At 34.5% G+C, this 13,259-nt stretch overlaps 2 protein-coding genes across 2 annotated transcripts; one reads left to right on the top strand and one right to left on the bottom strand.

Moving 5' to 3' along the window:
- Positions 1-2,386: 2,386 nt before the first annotated feature.
- On the top strand, positions 2,387-3,922 carry LOC147399911 (uncharacterized). The gene is made up of 3 exons (XM_086445473.1): positions 2,387-2,586; positions 2,700-2,805; positions 3,503-3,922. Exons 1-3 carry the CDS (start codon positions 2,554-2,556, stop codon positions 3,655-3,657), a joined length of 294 nt encoding a protein of 97 aa, XP_086301599.1. The 5' UTR covers positions 2,387-2,553; the 3' UTR covers positions 3,658-3,922.
- A 2,467-nt stretch (positions 3,923-6,389) lies between these two features.
- Positions 6,390-11,295, bottom strand: LOC147399910 (putative glutathione S-transferase DHAR1, cytosolic). The gene is made up of 6 exons (XM_086445472.1): positions 11,137-11,295; positions 10,956-11,046; positions 10,675-10,818; positions 9,933-10,050; positions 9,705-9,845; positions 6,390-6,679 (listed from the first exon to the last, which is right to left on the bottom strand). Exons 1-6 carry the CDS (start codon positions 11,192-11,194, stop codon positions 6,590-6,592), a joined length of 642 nt encoding a protein of 213 aa, XP_086301598.1. The 5' UTR covers positions 11,195-11,295; the 3' UTR covers positions 6,390-6,589.
- Positions 11,296-13,259: the final 1,964 nt, after the last annotated feature.

Below are 13,259 nucleotides of genomic sequence, written 5' to 3'. Positions count from 1 at the left end.
CCCCTATTATCCTACCCAAAAATAAGTGAAAAATCTTTAAAAAAAGTGGACAACATTGAAATCAAATAAAGGTCATGATTAGTGATCAAACCTACAATAGAGTCAACGTTGAACCTGTTTATTGATCTGTTAGAGACCATTCGATCATTTGATATCTATAGATTAAAATCCGATCATAACCCAATCAAGACCTCTTTGATCGACATGTTTATCATTCATTATCGTCTAAACATCTTGACATGTTATTATCTCTCTCGAATAGACAATCAATATATACAAACATAGGTTCAGTCTAGTTTATTTCTAATTAGGATTTCTTTAAATAAAAAAAAAATTATATATATAAATCTTATTAAAGTTCTTGAAGTTATTATTCAGAATTAATACAATTTTATTTGTGAAAGATAATTTGTATGCTCTGGTATGGAAAATGACTACATGGGAATTTGGCTGTCTTTTATTGAAGTGGGCTTCTTCACGTTTTCAACATGAACTTCGACAAAAGCATGAACCACTTGTCGGAGTCTTTTTCTGTTTGAGCTGCATCAAGTGGGCCAATAGATGATTCAATCAATCGCTCTTGGACCATTCTACTTTCGATAGATGATGCTTGATCTTTTTTTACACCCATTTTTTTTTTTTTTTTATCGTCGATGGAGGTCTTAAAATCAAATAATAAATTTATCGACGTTTCTAAGATCAAAATGAACGGACCAGATAGTGACATGTAGGTAATGAGCAGAAAAGTAAATGAGGAAATCAGATTTCCTTTGTAAGAGACAAGTACAAAAATGAAAAATCGACACCACTCTCAATAATTTGTGTTCTAGAGCCTGCCCTAGAATCCATCCATGAGACAACATGTAAGGATCGGCCAAAAAAAAAAATGGAAAATTACTTAAAGGACCCTGATGGAGGTTTTTTTTCCTTCTAAATAATAGTCCTTAAGTTTTGGGAATTCTCGTAATAGTCTGTTTTGTAATCTTTTCTTTTCTTGACAGTCTTTAGACCTCATCTCTCACATTTCTCACAATTGAATGTCCTATTCATTCGAATTCATCGTTTTTATAAATAAATAAAAAATTGGATTTTTGGCATCTCAATTGAGTTTCAAGGACTTCATTCCATTAGAAAGAATTTAAGAATGATGGAGAAACCATTTTTAAGGGATTCCTTCAAACATTTTAAAAATGTATGTAAAAAATTAGAATTGTTTCACCTGTTTTTTTTTAAAAGTTTTTGGGTGAAAATCAATCGAGAATGGTTCTATTGAATTGAAATCATTTAAACAAGTCGTTATCTTAAGTTTTTAGTCGATCTTTCCATGTATTTTAGTTGAAAATGCTCCAAAATTGAAAATGCACTACCAGTGTCGAGTTCACAACTCGACAATAAATAAAAAATGTCGAGTTTGACAGTAAATAAAAAGTGGTGAGCTCGACAATAAATAGTGGTGAGTTCAACAATAAAAATTGTGAACTCAACACTAAATAAAAAAGCATCGAGTTCGACAATAAATAAAAAGTGGTGAACATGATAGTAAATAGAAAGGCGATGAGTTTGCCAATAATGAAAGACCGTTAAGAAATAAAAAATTTACCAAATATCCTATCAAGCTACAAGCAAAACTTAGGGACTATTTAGAAATAAATCCTTCTGCCAAGATCCTTTAAGTAATTTTTTCAAAAAAAAGTATCTAAGGACGCGGATCATTGTACAAGGATTTGATAAATAATTTTTGTTTTTTAACAAAGTCGGTAAAAATGTGATTCGATAAGTAAGTTATTTTTCTAATTGATCTAAAGGCAATAGGGTGAAGCATTGATTTTGCCATTGCACACTTATACAAGTAATTTAAGGACATTTTAGTGTAAAAATATAGATATTTAAACATAGATCCCCACGGTTTGGTGAATATTTGAAATTACGCTCCAATTTTTTCGAACTTGATCTTTTCTTATTGATTAATATAAGACCTAATGACCTTTAACCCATATTTCAAAATGAAAACCAAGATTAAAAACCATGACCCAAACTTGGTGAAAGATGGGCCTATCCTGAAAAAAAGATGGCCCACTAACAGCCCAAGTAAGCAGCTTTTGAGAGGTGTGTCACGCGTTCGCGGAGTGCACTGGCTTCTCCACGCGTAGTATATTATATTGTCGAGAGATGCTGAGTCGGTAGGGGTGGGGCCCATGGGCCACGTGAAGAGTTACCAACTAGACCACCTACGAGACAAAAAAGATGCCGTATTATAAAATCTTCCTCATCCCCTCCCCACCAATTATCGTCCATCTCCCACGTGGGAGTGTGGACCCTCCCACGCTCTCTCTCTCTCTCTTTTCTTTTATATTAATTATATTATATTAATTAGCTCCTCCACCTCTCTCTCCAAAGTTCTTTAACCCCTACTCCTGTTGTTCTCAATTCTGTCTCTCTCTCCCTCTTTTTGAGTTGCTTTGTTTCTCTATAGATCTATAAATTATTTCTCTCATTTAAATTTTGATACATAAGATATAGAGTGAGTGAGAGAGATAGAGACTGTATAGAGTCATGGGGGACTCTTCTGCTTCATACATACACATGGTAACTTTATAGATCATTTCTTGTTTCATGTCAGCCTTCACTCTCCGTAACTCTCTCTTTTCTTTATTTATTACTTCGTTTTATCATTAATATTGTTGGCGGTGTACATGTAGGTGCAACACCTGATAGAGAAGTGTATAATCTTCCACATGACCCAAGAAGAGTGCATGGAAGCCCTCTCCAAGCATGCTAATATAAAACCAGTTATTACTGCCACAGGTACTTCACACACACACACACACACACACACACACACACACACACACGTATTCTTATTTTGAGTTTTTCTCATTAGATTTTTCATTTCGACACATCCATTACAAGATGTGGGTTAACCCCAAGCGTCCGGCCTAGTGGCAAGCCGAGCCTTGATAAGCTCCTTATAGAAAGGGTAGGTCAAGTGTTCGAAATGTCACGAAGCAATGAAGTCCTTGGGGCCACCCGCCAAGATCTGATTGACCCTCGACTCAATCAATTGCACGTAGAACTTTTCGAGAGGACTGTGCGTGTGACCGTGGGATTAGTCTCACCTAAAGCGTGGGGATACCCTCGAGCTACGAAGTCATTACTCTTGTATTTGACTTGTTTCTTAGTACGTCGGAATTGATGGTCCACTATATTGGATTCATGATGTCCATATTGATCCCTCTTATTGGGATACTAAGAAGGGTCGAGTGGCTTGATTAAAAAAATTAATTATAAATATATATTTTTTTTAAAGAAAAATGGTAAGATGTGATTTCGAGAAATACAACCTAAGTTCATGGTCGCCCTGATTTATTAGAGATGATCAACGAAAAATTGTAAAATGATTAATAATAATTCCTTGCACACCAATACTATCAAGGTTCACAAATCATAACACATGATACATCTTATTATAATACATCATGCCTAATATTTTAATATTTGCTAGTGTGGAAAGAATTAGAGAAAGAGAATAAAGATTTTTTCGAGGCGTACAAGAACAACAAGTGGGATCGAATTTCAGAAATGGAGACAAATCAAAAGATTCAAAAGATGCTCCTGGAATCCTCGATCGAAGATACCAACGATGAAAACAACAAATAAATATATCAATTAATGTGAGGTGAACCATGGTGGGTGTTTCACAATGCCACCCATTACGATGAAGACAAAGATAGATTGTCTTATAGGTTGTAGCTTTGTTAAATGAGCAGTTGAAAAAGTGTGATCGACTAGTACCAGTAGTAGAAGAAGATACTAGAGATGATTTGTAAGTTGTGACACGTGTCTGTAATTATATATCATCATTAGGTGATGTGGTGACTTTCTATTTCACTATTTATTATTTTTATTTTAAAGAAAATGTAAATATGTGGGCCTGATTTAATATGAAGTTTCGTCCGGATTTGGGAAAAATAAGACAATGAGGCGTCGCTTTTATTCTCACTAACAGAGAGCGACGATGTTAACGGCTTTGTTTTTTAAGCCTCGATGGACGGCCAATTTCAGTCTTAAAAGCGTCTCTGACCACACCACTCTTCAATCTTTCGTTCCGTATTGTATCGATTATCGAACGTAGTATCCACGTGAGATGCACGAGTACACAACCAATTCCAGCACACGGATGATGTTGAGAGCTGCTATTGGCACCCCTACTTTTACTTATTACATCCCAATTAATAAATAAATAAATGGTTGAGGATAAGTAAATTGGGGTGCCAATAGAATCACTCACTCTCTCTCTCTCCCTAGATTTCTATTTTTTGGGTTAAGATTTTATATGAGTCTAGTAATAATTGTAATGTTGAGATAATAATTTGAGCAACACCTTTGTAATATTTTAATTGGGTGTTTTAATATTTAATTGGGATGTGATAAGCAATTTAAGATAATGAGTCATTTTTCATGATCATGACTAGTGATTTTATAGTGTTAAAAATAATTCTCATTCTAATGTTATTATTTATATATTTAAAAAAATGACCTAAAATAATGATTAAATGAATTTTTTAAAATTTTTAATTTCAAGTCAAATTTTCATGAAATCATTGATTGAAATTTTTACCTGTTCAAGATAAAAAATGATTACTTTTTTGAGATTTTTATGAAAAAACATAGGGTTCTAGGGACATTTATGGAAAGATAAATCATAAACCGACCCACTAAAATTGGTGCTCTTGACATGACACGTGAACAGAACCATAGATCTTTTTCCTTGTGTATGCCGAAGAAAAAGATCTATGATTCTGTGAACTGCCACGTCAAAAGTGTCAGTTTATCACGACTCTTATGGAAAACATAGGATGATAGCATTCTTCTATAAACAAAACTTCGGTGTCTCCAGAAAGATATCATTTTGACTCAATTTTATCGGAAGACAAGTTTTTTCCTAATCAAGTATTTTCAAATAAGTTCTTCCTACCTCAATTCATTTTTATTTTTTTTAAATCTTCGCTTTAACTTTTACAATGTGCAACTTGCATAACCCTTGTAACTAGGTTTGTTTCGTTCTGCGTTCTATATGATCAAACAACCTTAATCAACTTTCTCTAAAATTATTACCCTATTGAAGCAACGATTTACATTTTCATGAATTTAATCACTTTTAATTTTATCCATAAGTTTTACGATCAATCAGTCTCGACATTCTCATCTTATACTAAGCTGAACATGTTTTTCCTGAATGCCCAATTAATTGACCATTTAAAATTAGGGTAATTGCAGTGGGGTCACCATGGGAGTTTTCTAGGGCCAACTTAAATGTGGAAAGGTGTAGAGGTGCATTTAGACTTGTAGCATCCATAGTGTTGATAGATCTTTAGGGAGATATCCTCTTTATATTTGGGATAGGTTGGAGAGTTCCTCATAGACTAGAGATCTAATTTTCTTATGTGCTTTAAGGTGATAATCAATTTCGGCAGTGATGATTAAACAAGATCGGCTAGTAGACTAAAATCAAATCAAGGTAGATTCAAACTCAAAAATCTGAACACTCAAATTCTAATTACCTATCTAATTATATTGAATCTAATCCCTCCATCTCAGTCTAGCCGATTACATTCAAGGGTGCTCATCTCATTCCCAATCACTTGTGAAAAAACGGAAAATGAATTCTAAAAGCTAAGAGTACTTGGGGTTGGAACACAATAAGGCGAACTTAAGAAGAATTTTTGGAATGAAAACCCTAATCCTCTCTTGTCCAACCATGTTCCCGTGCAAAGACCGAACTAAATCTTCTCAAGATTGAATAGCTTTGGACTAATTCTTCTCCTCCTTTGTGGAAAAAATGGGATTTCCCAACATGGAAGGTCAAACAATGGAAGCTTCAAGCTTGAGACCTTAATCATTGTCGTCATCAAAGCCTTACCCCAAAGGATTTGGGGTTGGCCAAACGTTGTTCCTCTATTCCACTCTTCTGTTCATATACGCTTTCACTATCTCCATCCACATTCTTTTGGGTCTTCCTCTCGTTCTTTTAGAATCTTCAACCTGAAGATTTTTTCTAATTGAAGCCGTAATTGGCCTTCATAAAACATGCCCAAACCACCTCAACCAACTTTCACTTAGTTTATCGCCAATTGGACCTACTCCTACATTTTCTCGAATGCATTCAGTTCTAATTTTATACTATGCATCAAGATTAAGACATTAGCATAAGGTAAACTAAATTGAGTGACATAAGTAAGAAAGCACTCTTCAACCCAAAACAGAGGGCGGCGAGAGGAAGCTATATTCCCTACTTGTGTTATATTCAAGACAAACATGAAGAATGGTGATTCCCAACATTTTAATAGGTAGTTGCCTGACATATAGCCATTCTTTTAAAATAAATATAAAAAAAAGGTAGCAAAGCAGCATATATTCTTAAATATAAAATTTATCTTCTAATGATAGAAAAGACGACAACCAATAGATTTGCAAATACATGCAGATCACCCAATTATCTCTCATGGTTCTAACTGTAATAAAATTGCAAATGGTCTCACCTTCTACTATTCATACTGCAAGCTCAAAGAAATGAAGCTAATAACATCCTTCACGAATTAACCTTGGGCGCCCATCCAGCAATGACATGCTCCTCTTTCACAGGCTTAGTCTTTATGAATGACTCTCGAGAGAAAAGCAACTGTGAAAATTCATGTAAGGTTATTGTCATTAGGAAACACTAGATAATCATAATGGATATTTTATTTTCCTTACCTTATTAACATAAATATGTTTTGTGTGTCATGAAAATTTAAAGAGAATACATGTGTGGATGAAGAGTCAATATGATTACCTAGAGGGGTAAAGAGACTTCCTATTTCAGGATAAGATTCCATTCTTATCTAAATAAAATTTAATTCAAAATATATCGACTGATGCATCGAGATACGCATTGACTATATCATATGATCAATCATCGAGATATGTCTTGTTTGTGTGTGCTACGTGTGTCACATACAACCACTTTCACAAAGCCTCCTAATAATATATGTAAAACTTCATGAAACCAACTTTATTTCCTTCACCAAATCTTCTTACCTCAGTACAAAAACGGGTCCAAAAATACCAAGCTTGCCTTCATAGCAAACCTTAAGAGAAAAAGTGACAAATGAGAGCTATATGTCTCCTTGGACAGGTGTTGAAATACACTAACAAATTGAGGTAGTTGAGGAATGAGTACTCAATCAGTGAGATGAATATCAGTATACCACAACTTTGTAGATCTGAAGGAAGTACTTGATGCCTGTGATGCCAAAACAAATTAAGGTATTTGAGGAATGTGTATTCATTCAATATGGTGGATCCTATTTCTGTTCTTGTCTATTTAAAATAACAAGAAAGGGCTTTAGATTAACAGGAAGTTCTGCGTAAACAATGTCTTTGTTAAGGATATGATACATCAAAATAGCATCTCGGTGTTTACAACCATTTACCCCAAAAGACCGATCTGCTGCGCAAGGCGCAACTATGAATATAAGAGGGTCACGGGTCAAACAAGGACACGATACGTGACCATTTACCCCAAAGGCGGATAACACAACACTCAACACTTACCCTCACCCATAAGGTGAAAAATTCCCTTGAGGAGACTCGAACCCGTGACCTATACAAACCTAGAGCTCTAATACCATCTTGACAACCATTTACCCCAAAAGACCGATCTGATGGGGAAGGCGCAACTATGAATATAAGAGGGTCACACGTCGATCTGGGGCACAATACGTGGGCACGTGACACTCGGGAGCGGAGGTGAATGACACAAAACTTGGCACCTTGAGATAATCCTTATCTAGAGTAACGGTTTCATCTAATGTCCAGGATAATGGGCTATTTCCGTATGTAGGATCTGAATCCTGGCTGAAGACAATAAAATCTTGCTGAACTCAATGTAACACATAGAAAGATATCAAATACCGGGGATACCAGGATACTTCAACATGCCCAATGTACAAATTCTACATGGATACTTATACAGTACAATTTTCTTACATCCTAACAAACAAACAAAAAAAGAAACTACAAAGAAATTATGGCACTGTACTCTGGACGGGATACTTATGTCATGATTTTGAGAAATGAAGAATGATAACCCCATTTCCAGTATCAAAGTCTTTGTATCTGAGCATTATACTCCATAGCTCACTCAAAGCATCCACATAAATGATCTCAAACCTATGCTTTCTCTTAACAAGGAAAGTTCTCCCCCTTGTTAATCACATTGAAGGGTCTGCCCTAATGGATATATTTCCGAAATGGCTTAGCCATACCTGACATATTATACTAAATAATTTTAAAAGCATAATTATGTTAAAGTTCGGATGAAACAACAATTAAAATTGAGAAATCATTATATTAACAATTCATCCATGTCGCAGTACCCTAAGATTTGGGTTTGAGTAAGCCTAACACTTGGAACTACACGCATGCCTGACAACACACCCGCACGTGGGCGACATATAGGATGAATGTAGGAAGGTGAGCAGAAAGGGTCTACCTTCCCATTGACCCAAAACATCACTTTGAAAATAATCATGAACAGTGTAAAAGGATATTCAAACAAATAGTGTTACCCTATATCATTCAACTAGGGTTATACTAATATCCCTTTGCGACATGAACGCAAACAAGTGGGTATATTTGCTACATCTAGGATTAAGTGAAAGTTGACTTGGCACTTGGAGTTTACACTAAGGGATGGCAATGATCTGATTTTTATCCAATCCCAAAAAATAGGATCCGGATCTGATTTTTTAATGTTCAGATCGGATTTGGGTTACAATTTAAAGCTCCGATAAATTTCAGATCGGTTCAGATTATATATATATATGACTAAATAAAAAACCCTCGTCTCCCTCACGCTCCCCTTGTTCTCCATGTGAGTACACTCTCTCTTCAAAGATGTTTGGTTTGGGTTTTCATTTAGATTTAGTCATTGAAGAAAATGGAGACTGATATATCAAACCCTATTACTGTTAGTAGAGTAGTGAAGGAAGAAGATGAAGCGAAACACAACTTCAATAATTCGTCATGAACTCAACCTTACCATCATAAAACCCTAGATGTTGGCGCTCTCTTCGTTCTCAAGTCCAGAGGGTTTTGATGTAAGAACAATTGTTCCTCTCTCTCTCTCTCTCTCTCTCTCTCTCTCTCTCTCTCATACTGACGATTGCAAAACCCTAATTTCTCATTGAATCGGATCAGATTTGGTTCATAGGGTCAAATTTTTGGATCGACTTGATAGTGGTCTAATACCGAACCGATCCATTACCAGCCCTAGTTTTCACTAACGTATTTACGATAGCTAGATGACGTAAATTTTATTTTATATCAAGATTTATATATTCACTCTTTTATTTTCACTTGTTAAAAAACTCAAAATCCAAATTGACACGAATATCTGATTCAACCATTCATGTAAATGTGATTTCATTAATCCCAACTAGTTTTGAACAAACAAGCATTATTCTAAAAAGGTAGAAATTATTTGCAGATATCAACTACACCTAAGGGAATTTCTTCTAGTTTCATCAAAACATGCATCCCAGAGACCCAAACAATTCACGTATTAGAAAATTGGCTAAAAAGAAATCATGCTCACAAAGAAAGGAAAGGTAAGAACCAAAAAAATTCTTCAAGCATATAATAGCAAAGGAAAATCTGCAAACCTTCATATAGTTATTGACATGAGTAAATTTCTCTGGGATGGTCCATCCTTTGAAATGGCCAAGAACAACCTTGAGATGGAACAGTTTAGGCGCCAAACTCAAATCAACAGCAGATATATTCTCCCCATTAATATAAGGACCCTGGTTTTTGCCCAAGATAGATTAGTCGCTAATGGGTGTTTTCAAAATGGGTATAAAAAAAACATGAATAGATCTAGAAACACATACATGAGCTTTTAGATGGTCGTCCAACACTTGGAGTTCATCCAACAGCGCCTGCTCAAGGCCATCACTTGGATCCTTGCTCTTCAAGAACTTGATAAAAGAAATAAATATTTTTGATCCCCTATAGTTCCACAATAATTAAAGCCAGAAAACAAAAAAAAAAAAAAACGGTTAATGGAATAAGTGTCTCTTGCATCAAACGAGCAAACAATTGGATCCATTACCATAGAGATGAAAAGTTAAAATAATCAAATCCAATATCTATTAATCAAAGTTCTGTTTCATGGGTTCACTTCAAAATCAAGATCTTTTTCAACCATTATTACCATAGAGATGAAAAAGTTAAAATAATCAACTCCAATATCTATTAATCAAATTTCTGATCCCCTAAAGAAATAAATATTTTTGATCCCCTATAGTTCCACAATAATTAAAGCCAAAAAAAAAAAGGTTAATGGAATAAGAGTCTCTGTATCAAATGAGCAAACAATTAGATCCATTACCATAGAGATGAAAAGTTAAAATAATCAAATCCGCTATCTATTAATCAAAGTTCTGTTTCATGGGTTCTCTTTTAAATCAAAATCTTTTTCAACCATGATTACCAAAGAGATGAAAAAGTTAAAATAATCGACTCCAATATCTATTAATCAAATTTCTGTTCCATGGGTTCACTTCAAAATCAAATCTTTTTCAACCATGCTTGACACATTTGTTTAAAAAGATTGAGAGAGAGAGAGCTTACACAGAGGCATATTCAGGGGGGATGACAAGAGATGGTTCAGGGTATTTCTCCTCAATGAGCTGAGTGATAACGTCAGAGTCAGGGACCCATTTGTCTTCGAGTTTCAGAATCGGCACCTTTCCTTCAGGACTCACCTCCAAAAACCTAATCATCAAAAACAGAAACAAACCCATTCATCCTAAATACCACCAAAGACACAATCTTTTTTTTTTTTTTACAGAGTTTAATTCGTTTTTAGAGTGAAGAGGGGTTAAAAACAAAGAAATTTATCTAAAAATTACCATTCGGGTTTGTTGTCAAGGTTGATCAAGTGTAACTTATAGGGAATTTTCTTCTCCTCCAAAGTTAGAAGAACTCTTTGGGTGAAAGGGCCTGAAATCAGATTTAGATTTAATTATTCAATTTAGATGAATTAAAAAGACAAAGAACAAGAAATTAAAAAGATGAAGAAACGAATCTCACAGTCCCCATGAACATCAGGATCACCAGTTGCAGCTTTAGCACAGATTTCCAAAGCCATTAACAGATGTGAGGAGTTGGTGGTGTTGAGGAGTCGGTGGTGGTGTTGGAGAGATTTCAAGTCAAAGAACAAAGGAACAGCGGACAGCAAAATACAACAACTTGTTTGTTTTATAAGAATATTCTTGAAAAGACGTATGTACCCCTATTAAATGAGAGATTCTCCAGATCATTTTAGATTTGGAAAAAAATATAATTGATGATGTAGTACTTCTGTTAGTAGATTAATGTTATATGGAGTCAGTTAGTTCTTCGTTCTTAGACGAAGGTTGAACCGTATCATGTTTGACCAGATGATTGATTGGTTTGGAGATGACTCCAGTCCGTGGGCTGTAGGTATGGTATCAAATTCTTTCTTTTATTATTTTTTTTCCCCTCATTTGGGCCCACAACATTTGAAAAATACGAACGTGGCCATTTTCATGACCAAGTTCATTAGTGTGAACAATCGTTTGACGAATGTATACTCCCGTGATTTCAAATTAACATCAAATGATATAATCTTGGCCAAGCTAAAAGGGGAGATCATAGTTGGTAAATTCGTGATTGATTTGTGTATTATAAGCGAATTAAATATATAAATTTTTTTTCGATCAGAACTATTGTTAAATTCAAATATTTGAATTAATTCGTAGATTCTTTGAATCACAACGATTAGATTGCGATTTATACATATATTTCGTAAGTATTTTATTAAGATACGACGTATTTTCATATTCTCTTCTCACTTCAAAACTCAAGATTCAAGAGAAGAGGGAAAAAACCTTAAGTTGAAAATCACCCCCACCGGCCCTTCTTGAAGTTTGCTTATTGGTCGTCCGTCGTCCGGTGAAATTTTCGTCGCCAGATTATGAGTGACCAAGAATTTCCTCAGTCCTCCATTGCTCCACGGCTCCACACATCCTCATGGTCTTTCTCTCTCTCTCTCTCTTTAATATAGAATCCAGTCACCCCTCTCTCTCTCTCTCTCTCTCTAGTCTATTCGGTGTATAAACGAAACTTTTTTTTTCAATTTCTCTTCTTCTACAAAAATAAAGAAATAAAAATAAAAATAAGAACCCCTTAATGTCCAACGTGGTTTGGAGTTGGACCCTTGAAAAAACCCCTTTGGTCTATGCAATTCTTTCATTTTTTTTTCCCCTAATATTTTAGTCACATTCGTTTGACCTTTATCGAAATGATTTTCGATGCAAATTTTGCCCTCCTTTATTTTTGTTATATCACACTTATTTTTCTTTTTGATAAAATGCTTCTTAAATTTTTTCATGTGGCATTTTTTTTTCAAGGACTATAGACCTAAGAAATGGTTGGTCCACGTGTCATTATAAGTTCAAGCAATAATGTATCAAAATAAATCCTACAAAGGCATATTTTGATAGTTAATTGGAAAAATGTAGATAATTTCATTGTAGGGTCCTTCTTATAGGTTGTCTATAGGATCCTAGAAGAGGAAGTAATTATGATGAAGGCAGCACAATCCAAGCTCATCAGTCTTTCTCACAGTGTAGGGCCACGTGTCCTCCCCTTCATGCACCAAACTATCATGAATTATGGTATCTTTTAGAAAAAAAAAATGATTTAATTTATTACTTTTATTAATTTATTGCTTTCTAACGCCCTGACTACAAATTAAATCAAATTAGGAAATTTAAATTTAAATTATATCAAATTAGAAAATTAATAGCCTCAAGTTGAATTCTCAAAATTAAATTATATCAAATTAGGAAACTAATATCAAAATTAAAAACTAATAGCCTCTGTGCCCTTACCACATCAATCGCGTACAAACCGTATATGATTTATCGCATGCATTCATAATTATTTTATTTCAATACATTTGCATCTTATATTCGAATTCTAGTTCGGTACATTATTCATTTTAATTCTCAAAACATATTTTCTAGTGAGTTTGTCGCTTTCAATACATGTTTGTCAATTCAAAGTAACTTTTATTATTAGCAGGTTTGGTAATAGAACCACAAATGTTATTCATTGAGATACGAATGAGAAACATCTTTGGTTATCTGTGATTAATAGTTTTAATTTCTTAATTGTGAATTTTAATA

The sequence above is a fragment of the Akebia trifoliata genome, chromosome 6, assembly GCF_017979445.1.
Source record: "Akebia trifoliata isolate Shusen 1 chromosome 6, ASM1797944v1, whole genome shotgun sequence".
Taxonomy (NCBI): Eukaryota; Viridiplantae; Streptophyta; class Magnoliopsida; order Ranunculales; family Lardizabalaceae; genus Akebia; species Akebia trifoliata.
Note: the sequence above shows the minus strand (reverse complement) of the source record. Positions and strands in the feature narration are given on the sequence as shown.

Bases quoted from the DNA above. Each gene is read 5' to 3' on its own strand.
- LOC147399911 (XM_086445473.1), top strand. From the start codon at position 2,554: ATGGGGGACTCTTCTGCTTCATACATACACATG. The intron at 2,587-2,699 runs GTAACTTTATAG...GTGTACATGTAG, and splicing joins CTGCTTCATACATACACATG to GTGCAACACCTGATAGAGAA. The intron at 2,806-3,502 runs GTACTTCACACA...AATATTTGCTAG, and splicing joins ACCAGTTATTACTGCCACAG to TGTGGAAAGAATTAGAGAAA.
- LOC147399910 (XM_086445472.1), bottom strand. From the start codon at position 11,194: ATGGCTTTGGAAATCTGTGCTAAAGCTGCAACTGGTGATCCTGATGTT. The intron at 10,819-10,955 runs GTAATTTTTAGA...TTTGATGATTAG, and splicing joins CTTGACAACAAACCCGAATG to GTTTTTGGAGGTGAGTCCTG. The intron at 6,680-9,704 runs GTTTGCAGATTT...GAATTTTCACAG, and splicing joins ATGTCAATAACTATATGAAG to TTGCTTTTCTCTCGAGAGTC.